This window comes from Apium graveolens, unplaced genomic scaffold (assembly GCF_009905375.1).
Source record: "Apium graveolens cultivar Ventura unplaced genomic scaffold, ASM990537v1 ctg2793, whole genome shotgun sequence".
Classification (NCBI taxonomy): Eukaryota; Viridiplantae; Streptophyta; class Magnoliopsida; order Apiales; family Apiaceae; genus Apium; species Apium graveolens.
The window spans coordinates 78,947-99,721 of record NW_027417799.1 but is presented as its reverse complement, the minus strand read 5'-3'; the positions used below and the strand labels follow the sequence as shown (position 1 = coordinate 99,721).

Below are 20,775 nucleotides of genomic sequence, written 5' to 3'. Positions count from 1 at the left end.
AGCAGTCTTTGCCATTGGATAAAACTTCACCAGAAACTTTTGCGCAAGATCTTGCCACGTAGTGATGGACCCAGCTGGTTCAGAATGTAGCCAGTCTTTAGCCTTATCCCTCAGTGAGAATGGGAAAAGCCTCAACTTGATAGCCTCATCAGTCACGCCATTATACTTAAAAGTGCTACAGATCTCGACAAAATTCCTTATGTGCATGTTGGGGTCTTCAGTGGCCGCTCCTCCAAAAGAAACAGAATTCTGCACCATCTGAATAGTGCCCGGCTTGATTTCAAAGGTGTTAGCTTGAATAGCCGGATGAAGGATGCTTGACTGAATGTCATCAATTTTAGGCCGAGAAAAATCCATAAGAGCTGGATCAGCTTGAACAATGCGATCTCCCATGTTTACTGGTTCTTTCTGCTCAGTTCCTGAGTCCGAATCCTCAAAATCTAACTTCTCCGGAGTATCAAGAACTTCGTCTTTCTCCTCAGCTGTATCTAAGGTCCTCTTGCGAGCACGAGAACGAGTTTGCATAAACACTTGCTAAATTACCTGAAACACAACCGAAAAGAGTAATTAACTACTACGTCCTAATCACTGAGTCCTAATGACCAATGATGGTAAGTACATAAACTAAACAAATACGCCGAGTCCCCGGCAGCGGCGCCAAAAACTTGTTAGGGCGAAAACATGCACTAATATTCACGCAAGTATACGCGTTCGCAAGTAATATAGAATACTTTCTAGTTCGTTCCCTCAGAGACTCAGACTAAGTTATTGTCTAATTAAACTCACCCACCAATGTATGATTACTTCTCAATGTTAAGATAATAACACTTAAAATTGTTGATTAAATATTAACTATAATTAACTACTTACTAACCACTTAACTAACACTTCAATTTATCAATAATAAAACACTCATGAGATCACAACTTCATTATTACTTCCTTCTATAGCCATTGTTAATACCTTTAGCATGTGACAGTGATGACATTAATCGAATAACACGAAACTGATAAAAGCCAACTTTCATTGTACTAATACCATTCTACCAAGCATCCACAATTAAGATAGAAGTTGAATAGTCATCAATTATGTTGAGTTCCTATATGTCTATAGAAATTGACAACACAACGATTTAAGCACAAGTTATCCCTTTTGATTACATAGGGCAAATAAAACTGTTAGAATTACCCACTAATCATGCACAACTTACATGAACCTATGCTAGCATGGCAAGTTCTAAATCTCAAGATCCACCGTCGCTTCACAAGAGATTAACACCCTATCTTATATGTTCGCGACGCACATAAGACGAATACGCACAACCAATACTAGATATCATGCAATCATCACACACTACAGTATTAAACAATTAACTAAAGAATTCCATAATAAATCCGTTGCAACCCCATGATCACGATTAGCCCATAATAGAACGTATCGCCATCATGGGTTCATATGAAATCATGATAAACAACATAAGAAAATAATAACTAACTAATTATATTAAAACAGAGTACGTCACAAGAGTAAATAAGTCAAAGCAAGAAAACTAGCATCCAACGTTACAACGAAACAAGAATCACAAGAATATATGATTCCTCTTCGCTGCAGTGTGCTAAATCGGTCTTCTTCCTTATCTCCTTCGCTTCTTGTGCAAAACACAATCTAAAACACAATCTCCTTCTTCTTTTCTATGAAAACGTCTCAAATCTACTTATATAATAGTCCCATAAAACTCAGATTACATAGAAGTTGGAAGCCAAACAGAAGTAGAAGTCTAAAATAATTCATCTTTTTCCCCGACCCTGCGCGGCCGCTCAGCATTTCTGCGCGGGCGCGCAAGGCTGCTGCGCGGCTGCTCAGCATTGCTGTGCGGGCGCGCAGGACCCTACTGGAAAAATTCCAGGTTTGCTCCGTTTCTTCGCCGTAATCTGCCCGTTCTTTTCCTCTCGCAATGGTGAACACATGCCAAGGCTTATTCTTGATGATTCCTCCTCCGAAATGCAACTAATACCCTGAAATGCATAAACACTAGAAAAACGCATCAAATACACAAAATACTTGATTTCAAGACACCAATTTAAGCCATTTTAAGACGTTCTAAGTGGTATAAAATGCCACTTATCATACACCAAGGTATCTAGTGAACAAAGAAAACTCTTGCAGAAGAAGTTCTCTCACTTGAACTACAAAGTAATCAATACTCTAGTGAAAATAGAATTGGTGAGAAATATGACATCTTTGGAATTTGCTCAAGATGAATTTTGTGAAGTTTGTCAAAAATGCAAAATGAAGAGGTCCAATCACAAGAGCAAAGTTCTGAGTTCCATTAATGCTCCACTACAGCTTATACATATGGATTTGTTTGGACCTGTAAATGTCATATCCATATCCAGAAAGAAGTATGTTTTGGTGATGGTGGATGACTACTCAAAGTACCTGGGTGGAATTTATGCATTCAAAAGATGAAACTCCACACATCATCATTGAACACATAAAGAAAATTGAGCAGCAGGCTGAAGATCAAAATTGTGTCAAAAGATTGAGGAGTAATAATGGCACAATTCAGCAATGCAATTCTAAGTGAATTTTGCAAAGACAAATGCATTGTTCAAGAATTCTCAGCTGTAAGAACACCTCAACAAAATGATGTGGTTGAAAGAAAAATAGAACTCTAGTTGAAACTGCAAGAACAATGCTGTAAGATGCCAAGCTGCCAACAAGTTTTTGGCAAGAAGCTGTAAACACAACATGTTACACTCAGACCGAATATCTACTAAACAAAAACATTGCCAAGGCACCCTACTCAATTTTGTGAAAAGGAAGCCTATTATTAAGCATCTTCATGTGTTTGGAAGCAAGTTCTTTTTGCGTAAAGACAATTATGAATATGTTGGAAAATTTGACTCAAAAGTATTTGAAGCTATTTTTCTTGAATATTCTTTGGAAAGGACAGCTTACAGAGTCGACTAGCAGTTATATAAAGGAGAAGACGAAAGCGTTTACAAGGCGTCTTTGAGATAGCATCACTCTATTTTTTAAATTTTATCAATTTTTTTTATTAAAAATTTTTAAAATTCAAAGTTACCTTATGTTCCAAACTTTCTATGTAAATTTTATAAAATATTCTCTTAAAGCAAGTTTTATAATAACATAATTAAACTCTGAAACTTTGTACACAAGTTTTATAATATATTCTTCTTTTTATTGGTTTTTGAATCTCTAACCTTTCAAAGTACAGGATTAGCTAGCACACGATCATATTTACAATTTACAAAAGTTAATCATCAATAATTTGTGCGCCATACCTTTTTTAAGAGTTTTATTTTGTCTTTTTTGAATTTCACTCTAGAATTGAATTATTGACTTTTATTTGTTATATTCTAGCAGGAAAAACCCAATCTTAGAATCTGGAATACTATCAACTATCATTGGTGGTTTGTTTAACTTTTACACTTGAACGTGTCATACACTCTATATAGGCTCCAGGCTCCGTTGGATTTCTGGGCTACTTGAACATAAATTTTGTGAAAGTAGCCTAGTTAAACATAAACTTGAAAAAATAGTCCACTACGCCACTTCTAGTGGCATTGGGTTTACTCTGCGCCACTTGAAGTGGCGTAGTCTGGCTTCCATTTTTTTTCCTTTCTCTTGTTCCCCTGTTGGCCGAATAAATCATATTCAACAAGGTTTTTGGAGGATTAGAAAGTATAATATATCCTTAGAATCTATTTTTTTTTGCCTAATATTGCTGTAAAAGTACAATACTTCCACTTGGCAGAAAAAATTTAGAGAAAAAAATTAATAAGATATATTTGTTGACACCCGAAAATGGTTCCCTAGAAGGAAATGTGAACAAGTTTAACGAAGAGTAATTTTTAAATTTTTTGAAAATATAGTTATTTATTCCAAATTTTAAATTTTGTAACTTTATATAGTAATATTTCTACACTACTTTGACTACAAAAATTCAGTTTAAGAAAAAAAATTAGATAAATGGTCTTTAACCACCCAAAAATGGTATGGAAGCATAATGAAAAAGTTTGGATAAAGTGGGTAATTTTTTAATGTAATTGGAAGTGGAAACCACCATCAACGAGGCTCGAATTTTACAAATTCGAAGGTCGGATTGTCCCCACTTGTTTTCATTCTAGAAGTTGTATTTTCAAGTAATGTTGCTTTGAATTTTTTTGTATTTTCAATCTTTTATTTTCAAGTTAGCAGTTGTATTTGAGATAACAAATAATTCCTATATAGTAATCTCAACTTAACTATTTTATATTTGCTACTTTCTGTTTGTTTAATACCAGAAAACAAAAATGGAGCATAGTAATCTATACTACGTCATTTCTATATAATTGTAATTTCAAATTTAGTATGCTCATTTTATAAAAAATATATTTTCCCAATTTATTGTATTATTTTCGAGAGCTTATCTAACATTTTCTTTACTTTCTTACCATTTTCAGGTGGCTAAAAACCATTTATCTATATATATTTTTCTTACATTGAATTTTTTTAGTCAAAGTAGTGTAGAAATATTACTATATAAAGTTACAAAATTTAAAATTTGGAGTAAATAATTATATTTTCAAAAAATTTAAAAATCACTCTTTGTTAAACTTGTTTACATTTCCTTCTAAAGAACCATTTTCGGGTGTTAACAAATATATTGTCATTAATTTTTTTCTCTAAATATTTTCTGCCAAGTGGAAGTATTGTACTTTTACTGCAATATTAGGCAAAAAAAATTAGATTATAAAGATATTTTATACTTATTAATCCTCCCAAAACCCTTGTTGAACATGATTTATTCGGCAAACAGGGAACAAGAAAAGGAAAAAAAATTAGAAACCAGACTATGTCATTTCAAGTGGCACAGAGTGAACCCAACGCCACTAGAAGTGGTGTAGTGGACTATTTTTGCAAGTTTATATTCAACTAGGTTATTTTAACAAAACTTATGTTCAAGGAGTACAAAAAATCCAACGGAACCCTCCATATATGCGTCATGCAGTTAACCAATTTGTGTGTAATACATATTTAGCTCCATTGTAATTTTTATGCTTTTAAGAGCTTTTTGTAATCAAATTTACGGTCTTACCATTCTCTCTGCAACTGCAACACATAAACAATCAAGTCTTTGTCAAGGGTTTTCAATTTATTTTAGAGTAAATTACAAATTGGTGACTCAACTTTACCCGCTTTTACATTTTGGTGGCCGAAATTTCAAATTTTCTATATAGTGGCCAAATATTAGTTTTATATTTTAAAAAGGTGGCTAGGGCCACTTTTTAAAGAACAAACATCATATTTTTTTCTCAAAAAAGTGGCCCTAGCCACCTTTTTGAAATATAAAACTAATATTTGGACACTATTTTGTAAATTTGAAATTTCAGTCACCAAAATGTAAAAGTAGGTAAAGTTGAGACACCACTTTACAATTTACTCTTTATTTTAAAGTGAATTTTTTAATTGCAGGTACCTTTGTTAAAGATACCGACTTTTAATTACCAAGAATCAGTGAATTACACAAGTGAGAAGTTTTAACAAAAACCACGACTTCTATTTTGATTTATGCCTGGTACTCGTGTCAAGTAGATTATGTGAATCAAAAGTTCAGTTGTAATAAATAATTAAATGAGTGCAGAGTTACCATCGAGTGGCATAACTTAATCAAGATAAATTAAAAATTTTCATCTTCGAAATCCTCGAGGGAGGGAAGTAAAATCCGGCAATTTTTCACATGACATGAACATACTATATAGACATTTTCATTTAGTGTTTGTGTTTACTTTGAGTACATGACATACGAACTACGAAGAAGTTCCGGGAGTTACGAAGGAAGCTTCGAGCTCATATTGGTCATGAAGATGGTGTGTCGCTTTTGTGGTAATCTTTGGGTACCCGACACGAGTTAAATATATTTATAATTAAAATATAAATTTTATTAGAAATATAGATATTTATAATAGATATAAATATAAATATTTATAATAAATAAATGTACTCTCATGAATCGTCTCATCCTATTTTTTTGATTTTCTCAAATTTTAAATTATTGAGTAAAAAAAATCTCAATTATTTTATATTCTGCTAAATATTTTCCACAAATCAAAATATAAACGGCAAGAATCTTTAGTAATGAAAGAAATTTTGTAATTTTCTCAAATTTTGAATTATTGAGTGGAAGAAATCCCAATTATTTTATATTCTCTTAAAATTTTCTCATGGAGTCAAAATATAAACGGCAAGGTAATTAAAGATAATTATTCTAAATTTTCTAATTCAACAGTATTAATTAAAAAACTAACAACATCAACCTCATATTAAGTTTAATCACAAACGAAAATAAAAAAAGATCAAGTATAAGAAAAAAAAATATTTTTAGTTACCCTTTCCGATTAGTTTTGAAGTTCGTAATTTGTTGTCAAGAAGCAATCAAAATGAGTAGAATGTGTTCTGAAACTATGAAGTAGCCTGCATTAACAAATACTCCAATATTAACATTGATTTACACAATGGATGATACAATCCACCACATAACAGAAGAATTTGAAGACAGAAAAGTTGCACGCAGACACTGTACTGAGGAGTAATAATAATTAGAATATTTCGCTCCTAATATAAATTTGAAGTCTTTATAAATTCGAATTCTTCTTCTTTATAAATGCGAATATATTTTTTGCTTCTCTATAAATTAGATCACCTTTTCTTTTTCTACTTCTCCATGAACTCGAACTCCAATTCAACTTCTATTAGATTAAAAGATATTTTTCAGTATTTAAAATATCAGCCAGCATATCGCACAATACATCAGATCGTAAATAAACAAAAGAAAGAAGGACGTACCCTATGCTTCACACAAAATAAATCTTACAAAGTGGGCTTTGGATGTTGGAGGCATATAATTGGGCTTTCAGGCGATGTCAAGAAATGGCCCAAAACTTTGAGATTTACATCAGTTCAAATTAATGTCAGAGGTAGTGTTGTCATGTAAAAAATACATATGTGAGCAGAGTTACATAGTTAAGTCATTAGCAATTTATTTTCTGTCATTTCAGGTCATGAGTTCCACCCTAATTCATTCCGTTTTTTTTAAAACAGATACTAATTTATAAAGTTATTAATTATATTTGTCAAAAGAAAAAAAAGATGATACATTTTTGTCTTTTCGATTGACCGGGTATTCAGGGTTAGAATTTGTAAAACGGGTATTCAGGGCCACATGTCCTTGATAATGAGTATATCTGGCATTTTCTCAAAATAATAAAAAAAATAAATTGAAACGTAAATTTTCACTTTTGTACATTATTAAAATTAAAATATAATAATTAACTAAAAAGTATATTCTTCCATATTGTATACCTCTCCGTCAAAGAAAAAATAAAACCAGTGAATTGGTACTTCAAAGACCCAATTTTTTTTTAATCAAAGCTCGCATGCATGGAAAACTTGGACAAATCAAGATCCTGCTTAAATCTTAATTGTTGTATCGTAATTTAATTCTTTCAAGTCCTTACATATACAAGTCAGTAATTGTTTAACTTGCGTACAAAAGTAATTTATTGAAGTTATTTTAAGCTACAGTACTAAAAATTCAAGTACAACAAGCGTATTTATTAATTGTTGTGTTGGATTTGTCAAGGATACAAGTCTAAGTTGTAAATTAAGTTTGATCTAAAAGCAAAACACTCCATCTTCTCTGATCTGCATCTGCTCTTACATTTCTAAATGTCAAATCTCGAAATCCTTACGTATATCTTATAACATATAGGTTCCCCTCCTAGATCTTTTGTGTCAATCATGGGAGCTCGACCCTATACCTTCAAACAGCTTCGCACGCATAATTAAGCATAATTAAAAAAAACACACATAATCTCTCAAACTGCTTTATACCATCTTTTTCACAAGGCACAACAGATTTCTATGATTCTAAATTAGTTGTACTGAGAAAGTTCTACGACGCCATATATTTTGGCATGCGGCACCTTAATCTTACTAAAGTTGAAGCCAAAAAAGCTAAGCAAGGGTCGAAGATGGAACTTCCCGACACCAAAAAAATTCCTTAAAACTAACAAAAATGATTTAGTTTATGATAAAGTACATCTTATGCTGATGTGCCAAGAATGTCTGAGGTTGCCAAGCTGGATCGAGGAGATGGACTGGAAATGATGTTTGGGGACGACTTTTTTCGTTCTTGTACTGGGAGAGGATTTGTAGGCCTATTTGGATGAACCTGATCAACCTTTTCTGATGGAATATTAAACTGCATTGTTCATGTACATGATAAATGAAGTGAATAAAGAATTTATTGATGAATATTATATTACTAAAATAAAAGTAATATTTATCAACAAGTAATTGTGATCAAGAAAAAAAGGCTAATATAAAGAAATTGCTAATCTTTATCAGAAATTCAGCATTAATGATAAAGAATAAAATCAAGTAGTTTCTCCAGGTAACAAGTGCTAATGAGAATTTAATTCAACACTAAGGTAAACTAGTATACAAAAATTTTAATAGACAAATATATGGTGATCTTAAGTAAAAATTGAAGAAAGAGAGGACTATGGTGCTTTCATGCACCGCGCTCACAACACAATAGATGGTTTAGATATTGCTACCATCAGATAGTAATCTAAAAGCAGCCACTCTGAGAGCATTTCTTTTTGCTCAAATGAAAAAGTAACATGCCCAACACATATTTTTGCTCCTATGACTGTAAATTTCTAACTCTGTTCGCTTTATCTAATTTCATTAAAAATAAACATGCACTACTGTACCACTTTTGATCCTTTTTTCAACAGTTTCATATTTGGAGTGATATAGCCAACAGTATATGAAAAAGTAATATCATATTATTGCTCCTTATTTTTTCTTTTTGTCGACAGAAACATAATCAACACAAACTGAAGCGTGAAACAGATGTTTACGTCCCAAAATCATATGTATTTTTTTAATCCAATGGTCCAATTAGCTCTAATATTTCACAGGGGAGCTCTAAACGGATTAGCAATGCATGTGTTTATCAGGTACCATTCACCTATAGCTAGACATAAACCATGGTTCTCGTACTGGATGCAATTCTTATCTATTTACTTTAGCAAGGTACTGATTGACAAACAGATCCAATTATGCCCAACTCTGGTTAAGGAACAATCAAAAGCAAGAACGCAATGTGTCGGAACAATTTCACATATACCAGAACAATTAAAGTTATTTTTGCAACAGACATAGGATATGGGTGGGAAAAAGTCGAGGCTGTAGGAAAGAAATAGATACACAGTTATCTGATTCAATTACCCATACAAATATACAATTTGGGGAAGCCTTATAATACATCAATACAACTAAGCAGAAATCCTGATTTAGTCCCAGTTCCATGCATGCCAGATAGCTCAGATCATGTTCATAACGATAAAAGACCAAACTACTCTCATGCACAACCTAAGTATCAGCTTTGTTAGGGGTCTGCTTTTTGTTATTTTTCGAATTTACTAATTAATTAGATATGGCCAATTACAAGATTTTGCATACGCACACAATACCCTCTACTGAGGAACTCTAGCTAACTAGTACCGACGGGCAGGGGTGGAACTACAAGCCACTAGCAGTACATATTAAATATAGTTGGACCATTTTGCTTATAACACAGTAAATGAGAACAAACCTTGTAACCGCAACCAGCTACACAAGCATGGAAGCAATTCTGCGCACACACAAGAAAATAAATATCACCAGCCAAAAAATAAGGCTCAGCTATATCTACTGATAACACTACAATATAATGCTTCTTTACGAGTTACCAGATTTATGTGCTAGCTTTATACGTAAGTACGTATATCCCTAAGAAATTTGTCAGTTTGGACCTTAGTAACTATCAGCAAATATTTATGCAAGGGGAAATCATAATTTTTAACTCATACCAAGCCCACATGCACTTTTTTAGATCACTTTCAAATGACTACATTTAAGGAGATCAATGAAGGGCATTCACAGGCATGTAGTTAATAACCTTTATTAATACGCGAAACCTCCTTTCAAGTGCTACTTGGTTTCACTTATTTTTTGGTACCACCACCTTTTGGTTTCACTTTTCATGATTCATGTTATAACTCTAACTCTAATTGTATTATTGATACCACCACCTTTTGGTTTCACTTTTCATGATTCATTTTATAACTCTAACTCTAATTTTATTATTATTATCCTTTTTTATTCCTATATGACTTATAATTCTATATATATATATAGAATTATATATATATATATTATTTTTACCCATTTAAATATTTTTCACTTATTTTTTGGTTCTAGCACCTTTTGTTTTTTTGTTTTTATGATCCATGGTGTAACTCTAGGTGTAATATTTTTATCCTTTTTGATTCCTTTATGACTTATAATTCTATATGTATTATTTTACCCGTTTTTCTTTATTAATAAACAAAACATATTCACTTATTTTTATCCCTTTTTATTCCTATATGACTTATAATTGTATATGTATTATTTTTATTCATTTTTAAATTTTTTATTAGCCACAATTTTTTATTATTTTTATAGGTTTGAATCCTATTTTTAATTATATTTTAAAATAAATAAGTTCATAAATTGGCTCAACTAAATAGGTTCCGAGAAATATAAACCACGACCAAGTAAATAGGCCATGTGTTTAAATTGAAATTTTTTAATTTAGAATTTTTTAATTGGTTGGTAGAATTCCATTTTAATAAAATGGTATGAATATTATAAAAAAATTGTATTTTGGTTTCACCACTAGAAAATAATAAAATTGTTCAAACCGTAATATGATTACAATTCTATTTTCGTAGAAATCCAAATTATTTCTTGATAGGGTACTTGGTTTCATCTTAGTACGGTTACGCCGTATTTTGGTTTCACCCCTATAGTTCTCTTTCATGTAAAGTTCTATGTTATTTTTTAACAAAATATAGATTGGAATCATATTATAATTACGATATTTCTATTTTTGGTAGAATTCTTTTTTATTTTTTATTAAAATAATAAAATGGAATCCTTTAAACAGTGTTATTATTAATTAATAAGGAAATCATCTTTTAAGGGATACTTTGGTTTCACCTTTTTTTGGTTTTACGAACTTTTGGTTTCACCCTTTTTTAAATCTTGCTATAGCTCTAAATATATCATTTTTATTCTTTTTTATTCATATATGACTTATAATTCTATATGTAATACTTTACCGTTTTTTGATTCTTATATACCACATATTTATATTATTTTTATATAAACAAAATCGTATATACATTATAATTTCTAGATTCATACTTACAGAATGTTATTTTAGCCCCAACTGCAAATTTATACATACATTATGAATATTTTATCAGAAAAAATTGTGCAATCACAATCTATATAAAAACACAAATTCAGCTAACAATAAGAAATTTAATATGCAATTACTTAGTGCTGTTGATTTAATTTTTTGTTAAATTATCCATCAATCGTGTCACAACTAAAGTTTTGATGTAAAATATTAGTTATGTCTTTTTGAACAATAGATACATAATAACGTGGAGTTTGTTGTTATAATAAGATTTGAATTAATGAAAACTACATATAATTTATAAATGAAAATTGCAATAATCGTACAATTTTATTTATTATATATTTTAATAAAAAGAATTAAAATAAATTTTTATAATCATTATTAAATATTGATATTTTAATCTCGGTCCGTCGGGTTATCTACTAGTACACAAGTAAAATCCAAAGACCTATTTTGGCAGGCCACACACGGTTTCAACAATGCTAACTTTAACTTTGTTATCAGAATATGCATAAAAAATAATTAGAGCTCAATGACATTTGCAACAATTCTTGAAAATATTATAAGTTGATTGGAGCATATTAAAAATTATTACATACTACATATACAAGTGGGCTGAAAATGGAAGCAATACAATATTCCCCGGTGTAAAATGAAATTAATATATACCGCGGGCCAAAAAGTAACGCTACCGATAATTCATTCATAATACCGTAGAAGTGTGCAAGTCAGTTCAAAATGAGAGGTAAATATAGTTTAAGTAAATGAAGAAAAATAGCCACACGAGAGTTATTAGACAATGCAACATATCCCAATAAAATTATCATATTGGTTCTGTTATCATGTGTAGCTTATGACTTCTGTTAGTGAAACAATGATAATGCCTTGTCATATTTGTCAACGTTATATAACATGTCTCGTACTGTTGCATACAATTAGCTACTAAACTGGTAGGCAGCTGAATGCATCTTATTCTTAGATCACATAACTACAAAATCTATAAGAAACATTTTGTTATGTTTGCAATGCTTAAACTTCACGGTTCATGATTCAACTGATATTTCATCAACCATAATGGAAACCTAGTAGAAAAAAGAGGGTACATAGGACTACAAAACCTGGGAGTAGACTGCTGCACCAGGAGAACGATCAATGTACGCACTCCATTGCTGGTCTTTTAAGACCGGGTCTTTGTAGCATATCTCTTCACACTGTTCCAAGCCTATACATTCATGACAGAAATTTCATAACGATTAGCTGCTTAAATATCCAACTTACACTATTAACTTAAAAGAAGATAGCTGTGATAGTCATGAAGAAGCTGTGGTATCTCACTAGTCACTAATATTATACAATGCAATAGCCTAAAAAAAACTATAAATACTCTTTGAGTAAAGATATGGTTTTCTAGAATAGAACAAATCCCACCATCAAGAGGATGCTTCACAGTGTTTACATGCGAGTGCCCGAAAATCGAAAAATGTAAAAAATTCTATTTTTTTTAAATGCGTGTACAATGTATTTAAGTCTTCCTTTCGAGGACAGGAGCGACGTGTCTACCGTAAATCATAACTACCATAGCCAATTAGCCATTGTGTTTTTCCTTTTAAAAAGTACGGAATGTGCACATGTTGCACATACAATAGCCGTTATATAAAATTATTTATGTCATATATCATATATGTTTTGTAGCATAAACAATCATATTTCCTCATTAAATGCCGCTACTTCTTTTAGCTTACTTGCTTCTATGTACTCTTGAACCAATTAGGGTGTTTCGTCGCAGACACAAGCTTAACTCCTCATTGAATGCCACTACTACTTTTACTCTACTTGGTTCATTTTACACTTAAACCACTTAGGGTTAAGTTTAACGAATTCATCCAGCTCCAAACCCAGAATTCTATTCATAAGTTAATACTTTCATTTAAAAGACAAGGTAACCAAGTAATATATGCTAGTGAAGATAATTACATCGTTAATGAATAATGATAATTGATCATATATAATCTGTTTACAAAGATAAATATAGTCCGTGAAGAACTTGGAAAGCTACAGAACAAGACCGAAAATGGAATGCAGACTTACATTCCTCCCATGTATCTCCATCAGCGCCACATCCTTTTTTACAAAACACTCTCCCTAAAAAACCACAAAAGTACATAATAAAATCAGTGCCATTATTGTAACCAGATAAGTTGTTACTTCTGAAAATCAAAGACACAATTATGCTTGATATTGCAGCTGCAATGCATCATAGTAATATACTTTCTAATCGCGCAACCCTGACTACGAAAAAACTACTGGAAATTTTGAAATAGATTACGAATATAAAATAAGTGCCCAATAGTGCACGTAATTCATGCGGATCTAAAGTGTAATCACTTAGTATATCACAATTAAAGCAGTAAGCACTTCCCCCAGTAGCTTAGGGTAGAATAAGCTGGTCATATCGTATCATGCTGCCTTAACACCTGGGCTTGATTAAGCAGACGTTAGCACATCAATATTACATCTTCTGTTATTCATCTTGATGTATAAATTCAAATTTTGATACATAATATTGAGCACTTACTGTGAGCTTATAATTCCAAAGCTCAAGAATGGCTTGTTGATATATATCTAACATACATTTGACAGTTCAGGTCAAAAGAAGCAACAGAAAGCAAAGTTTTTTATCAATAAAAAAGAGATCAGAGAAGATTTCAAATATATATTCCTCAGAGAAGTGTAAATGAACCTAAACTACCCTCTTCATACTAATATTCACCTATGTAGATTAATCCAATTGAGAGTTACTTGTTCAAGATGCAAGGAGACTAACCTACAGTATAAAAAATTCACCTATGTCTTTTTAGATACCCATTCATTATCAATTCATCTATTACTCTCTTTATTCTCCAATGTTATAGGTGATGTCACCAATCGTGACATCACTACCATTACACATACGAGAGTCTAAAAGTCAATAAAAACATAAATACCAAAATCAATAACTCTATGCAGCCTTCATCCGACCCCCACTAGTAGATCGCAACAGTTTACAATGCGTCCTGACCTAAGTTCAAAACACATTAAAGAATATTGCCTTCTATAAAAATGACCTGGATAACAAAGTTTTAACATTCCATATATACACTCAAACTATAGCTATACTGCAATAACTAGGCTAAAAAATAGATAGCAGGGCTTCCGTGACCTATCGTCAAAAATTAATTATCTCATGTTTTCCTTACAAGTCCTTTGAGTATATGTTTATACTTGAGAATACTTCTCCACTTTTGTCTCAACTGTCTAATGCTAATCGCAACCTTGTAAAGGTCTAACTAAAACTTAAGATCAGCACACCGAACAACAATAACATGATACCGAATGTAACAATAAAATGATGTATACTAAATTTTTCTTGAAATAGTAGCAACCATTTCCAAACAAAGAAAGAAATCATGTTATAATCGGTTAGCCCCAATAACTACAAATCTATCTCCCTAAACTTCTCCATTTCGCGCTTCGTGGTGTTAATACAACTCCTTGCAAATAAAAGCACAATTTGTACTTGACAAAAAAAAGGGAAAAAGGCACAATTTGTATCAATTCATGACAGAAAAAATAAAAGGAAAAAAAAACACAGAGTTTAAAGCTTAGGTTAGGTGACATGATAAAAACATAAAGAATCACAAGGAATAACAGGAAAGGAGGAGGAGAGGGAAGTTACAAGGAATCTGAGTGAGAGCTGAGAATTTTTGGGTGCATTGATTTCCACACGGCGGTGCCCACTCCGGCAACATTTCTTCTTCCCCCGGTACAATTTCCCTAATCTCTCTCCCTCTCCCCCTCTCTCTCAAATCAAAATTGAAATGAGGAACAAGAAAAAAAAGACTAAAAAAGATTTGTGTGGGGCCTGATAAAAGGAGGAGGGATAGTACGGTCATTTTAATATTAAAACTCGATATATTAATATTTTATAAATTAATAATCTCAATTCATTAATAATTTTTCGTAATTTCAACTCGGACGATTCAATAAAAATCAATAATTAGCTATATTTATAAGATAATATTTTTTATTAAAATATATAAATCTCATATAATATATAAATTTGTTATCGAGCTTTAATTATAATTGTTTAAAGTGAGTTGGATACAATTATACAAACTAATCGAGATCAGTATATAAATATGATAACAGCTTTATAAATACTGATAAAACGGTTACGAATTTTCTCAAGAAATTCTGATATTTATGACAGTTGTTAGGTTATAATGATTCTCGAGATGAGTGTTAATCAAGACGATAAGTTATTATATGTTTATATATTACACAGTTGTTCTATCAATTACAAGATATGCTATAAAGATAACTATTCTGCTTTTATACATATCCTAACAAACAGTTGCGTCCTACAAATCAGAAACCGACATATTAGTTTCTCATCCACTACTCGGACTATATCAATCGATAAATGCCGATTTGATCGATATCTCCTAACAGGCCATGCATATCCTAACGCATGTCTACATCCTAACATCAATGTAAATCTTGACTCTTTATTTTCCCGGCAAGTCTTGACGCACCTTAGAGCATTTATATCTAACAATTATCCTCAATTTATGTTTTGTATTATCTTTTGTAGAATAAAACAAAAAAAATGCTCTTTGATGCCAAAATAAGAAGACAAAATGTATAAGAGAGATACAGAATATTTATAATGAATTATGTCAGTATCAGTTTTGAGTTTCAGAATAGATTCTTGAGTACATCTTGATAAAAACGGCGACCCTTTCATTTACTTTCTTTTTGAGGATCTGTTTCGATCTTTCCTTCAAATTCCTTTCATATTCAGATTCATTAGATAATTGGTAGATGACAACTCTTAGATCAATAATTGGACTTCTTTCAATTATTTGATCATCAAGAAGAATATATCTCACTCTCAAGCTATCAGGACTCAAAGTTAGTTGTCTTGAATTAAGAACTGTTTCAAACACATCAGCAGCCCTTCTCAATTTCACTTCCTAAATCCCGTAGCTCATATACAGAGGAGTATAATTACCATCATACTCAAATCCTCTATCCCGAACTTTTCTCCTGATTGTAGATAGAAGTAAATCAGACCATTCTCTTGATGTCTGATTTTAAACTTCAAGAAGATTATGAATATATTTCAACTCTTTGGTTGACAATATCATAAATTCATCAGATACAAAATATATACACTTGTCCATTTTTCATCATGAGCATTATCTTCTTTTTAGGATTTGCACCATCATGCTTATCAGTAATGATTTTCACTGCTTCTAACCTGCTTAGATGAGTTGTAGTGATTGGTCCTCTAGGTCTATAGATAGCGTGAAGTTCACTAGTATGGAATTAACAGATTCAACTTCTTGATGTCCAATTCTAGCCCTTGCATAAGCATCCATCTGTATGAGATCATATGCTCTTCTTAACCATGATGGTGGAACACAATCATCATCAGTGATATATTCTACAATGTCTACTTCTCTCATTCCTTCAGGAACAAAATTTACTGAATTGGAAGAATCAGCATCACATATCCTCTTCCAATTTCTGTCCTTTTCTCTGATTGAAAAATAAATTTTAAATAATTCCAAAATCTTAGAATTTTTAGTATACCACCTTTCTTTATTGATCCTTCAATTATAGCTTTGAAATTAGCATTTTCCCTGGCTATTATCTTTCTGATTCTTGCCTCTTCCTTTCTTTATTCTATAGCAATCTCAGTATTATGAGAACCAACAACAACCGTAACAGCCATGATGTTCACATGATCCAGACATTCTTGATCTTCTTCAAAACTGACATTTGTATTTTCAGTGTTAGGATTAGGATTTCCAACTAGAGTTACGGTGTCAGGATCAAGATTTGAAGTGTCAGGACCAGGATTTGAAGTGTTAGGATCAGGATTTATGATCCGCAACTTGAAGGGTTTCGAGGCATAAAATGCAACGGAAACTGTAATTAAAAATGTGAAAATCCAGAACTTTCGAAACCCTACGCATGATCTATGCAAAAAATAAAAATTTAATTCATAGATTGGATTGTTTATTTTAAGAAGTTTTACGAATTGGTCGACTAATGGAGATCCAAAACTTGTTTAATCACCACACATCCTATTTGGTTTACGAATTGGTTGACTTTGGTTTGACACAGAATGAGATTAAATCTTCAACTTGCTTATCCATTTTCCTTTCCCATTTGTATTCTAAATGTACACTATCATTATGGATGTAATTAATGCCTTTACTATGTAATTTTCAGCAATTCTAAATATGCATAACAACACAGTGGATGTTTTGTCTATCTCATTTATTTTGTTCATAACAAATCAAGCCGAGTCTCTAGATCAACCTTGCAACCTAAAATATCAAGGTACATTTACTTATCATCTTTAGAACATGTGGTCCAATCAGATTTCACGCTCCCTTTTATGCAAATTTATATATAGTGCCTTATTATTGTCAAATCTTTCTTGACGAGCCTACCCTTCAGACATCCTTTGAAGGTGCTCAATCATATCATAAGCATCATTATGCTCTTGTTGGTTCTGAAGCTTAGCACAAATATTTACAAGCATAAGACATGAAACATCAGTTGCATCATCAATATGCTTTAGCAATTTATTGAGTACATGTTTCATTCTCATCTAGAACAAAAGAGAAGGGTTTGAGTGACATCCATGAACCTAAGGACGATCATCAAGTTCGTATATCAGTCGAGTAAATTATTTCATATCAGCTTGTCCTTCTCAAGGACTATTGCATAAAGAAGTTATTTATTTTATTTATCATTTGATATCTACAATATTAAAGTGCATAGAATGAACTAGTCTATAGAGAATCATTAAATTATGTTCAAGTGATTATTCATATATATATATATAATATTCATAATATGTATCCCACTATTTTTATCAAATTAATATCCCTAACTATTAATTCGGAAAGAATATCTTCTATATCCTTTCTAGTGAGCCACGATCCATATTTCACCATGCCTTAGGCTAGCTTTGGCTTTTTTCCTAAAACATGATTATTTAGGTAGACAACATTTATCAATTATATCAACTATATAACTAATGGATAGTTTGGTGGAACAATATTTGTTCATATTTATCCAATTAATCTCGCCAAATTATATGCCTCTAAGTTCAGAATCCTATCGTGGTGACTTAGTTAAGTCAAACTCAATAGTCAAAATGTATCAAAATACTTCAACACATCTTTCACGCTAGAAGGAGTACTTCACTTTGGTGAATCCAGTCCTTATCGACCTAGGGGTTAACACACTGGACACATTCGAAGGCACTTGATCAACTTAATAATAACTTTAGGGTTTTGTATTTTTAAAATGATCATGATCCCATTATAAAGAGATTCCCAATTTTTTCTTAAATAAAATACTTCAAATCAATACTTGTCAATGGTTTAATTTTCAGTTAGTGAGGGAGTCACAACGGTCTCGCTTAAAACCCACAACCTTACAAGTTCAATGAAACCGCTTTTGACAAAATCGCCCCTTGTCGGAAATAAAGAAAATTTATATTTTATTCCGTGTTTCTTAAATACAAGAATCTCATAACCGTTTGTTCATTTTTTAAAATCTTTAATCGTTACAGATTTTATCTTGTTTAGCATGCATGGCATGGGTGTCGTATCTAATACATACATGATTAATCTAATTAAGCATCATTATACTACTCTACACATACATCCATCACATAAGCACATATATGTAAAGTGCAATAAAATAAACATGGTTGGTTATAACTTCATCCTATGGGATCTTCATTAAACTAATGACAAAAATCTAGGTCAATCTAAGGTGTAAATAAATACAAGCTAACTATTTCATGGCTTCCTTTCTTGAGTTGTCTCATCGTATTTCCTCCACTGAACTTCCCTTCCTTGATCTTTCAGTCTTCATGTACATTATATTAATAAAATATAAAAACTAATATAATGAACTTACAAGTAGAACTCGAATTATATTATAGATTTAATAATTACACGATCAAACGACATGAGAGCCGTATTTAAAAACCAAAACCATTAACCTAAAGGTCATAAGCCATAACCATCCACCATACTCAATTAACACTTAACAAAATGTTAAAACACATGATCTGATCTTAACATATCATAACCATCAAAATCTAATTATAAAAATAAAATATGACAAAATCAGAAAATTTGAAATTAAATCTAATAACATTAAAATCGCCAATTACAGGCCCTAAACGACGTCAAACGCCTTAAAGATAAGTCGATGATAGCATTATCTATCAGTTTTGTTCAGACGCACGTTTTCTTTCAGAAAAGGTACTCGTTTGTGAAATTCGGACACCAAACTCAGATTTCAATAAATCTGCTGTATCTGATTTAGAATATATTAAATACGATCATCAAAATTAGGAAAAACATATATCATGTATATATCATGTATATATATAGATTATATAATCAAAATATGATTATAAAACTCACATGAATATCATATATTCAAAACATATACATACACACATATAAACATCTTGTATCAATATCAAAACACCGTATATTGCATACATGCTTATAAATCGTAAAATCAGTATACAAATAAATAAATTAAACACTTTTCGCAAATAGCTCTGATGCCATTGAAGGGTTTCAAGGCATAGAACGCAATGAAAATTGTAATTAAAAATGTGAAATCCAGAATTATCGAAGCCCTACGCAGGAATTATGCGAAAAATAGATATTTAATTCATAGATTAGATTGTTTACCTTAAGAAGCTCTATATATTGGTTGACTAATGGAGATCCAAAGCTTGTTCTATCACCACACATCCCGCTCTCGTGATCTACACTCTATCGGTATCCACACGAATATTTGAACTCAAGGATTGGATGAGTACTAGCAGAAAGTTGTTTTTTCTTGATCTCTCCATCTTCTCTCTTGGTGGCTTGGGTTGTTAATTAAAAGTTGTTAGGTCCGTAATCAACATTATAGGGGGGTGAATATAGTTTATGCAAACAATTCGATAAAACTTTAATAGAATCAACAGTTTTTATATTAACAGATAAAAATTGATTACAAAAGTACTCTCTCAAAGGATGAACAATTATCCTTGAGAGCTGCTAGGTTATGTGAATGATATATCAATGTACGCAACGCTTTTAGCATAAACCTAATATGTGCTTTATATAGAGCACAGTTACACAATCAATAAGGAATCCTATTTTATTACAATAAGGAAACCTATTATATATCCATGTATGATTGCTTCTGAGATAAAGTCCTTCACCCCCTTGAATTTCTGCTTTCCTTTTCCTCCTCGAATATTTACTTACGTGACAAATCCTGATGACATCAACTGCTGATCATCAAGTACTGATATAAGTACTGATGACGTCACTCTTCAGTAAATACTGATATTAAGTCCCGATAAGAACTCCTGATAG

The 20,775-nt window shown here is 31.6% G+C and overlaps 1 protein-coding gene across 2 annotated transcripts; it reads right to left on the bottom strand.

The window, feature by feature from the left end:
• Positions 1 to 7,876: 7,876 nt before the first annotated feature.
• LOC141700700 (uncharacterized) lies at positions 7,877 to 15,183 on the bottom strand. 2 transcript variants are annotated; one of them, XM_074504403.1, is made up of 5 exons: positions 15,027 to 15,182; positions 13,400 to 13,453; positions 12,430 to 12,533; positions 9,674 to 9,712; positions 7,877 to 8,269 (listed from the first exon to the last, which is right to left on the bottom strand). In XM_074504403.1, the coding sequence occupies exons 1-5, from the start codon at positions 15,097 to 15,099 to the stop codon at positions 8,111 to 8,113; spliced, it is 429 nt and encodes a 142-aa protein (XP_074360504.1). In that variant the 5' UTR covers positions 15,100 to 15,182; the 3' UTR covers positions 7,877 to 8,110. The 2 variants fall into 2 exon arrangements, with proteins under 2 accessions (XP_074360504.1, XP_074360505.1); XM_074504404.1 differs by lacking the exon at positions 9,674 to 9,712 and having other exon boundaries at positions 15,027 to 15,183.
• Between the last annotated feature and the right edge of the window lie 5,592 nt (positions 15,184 to 20,775).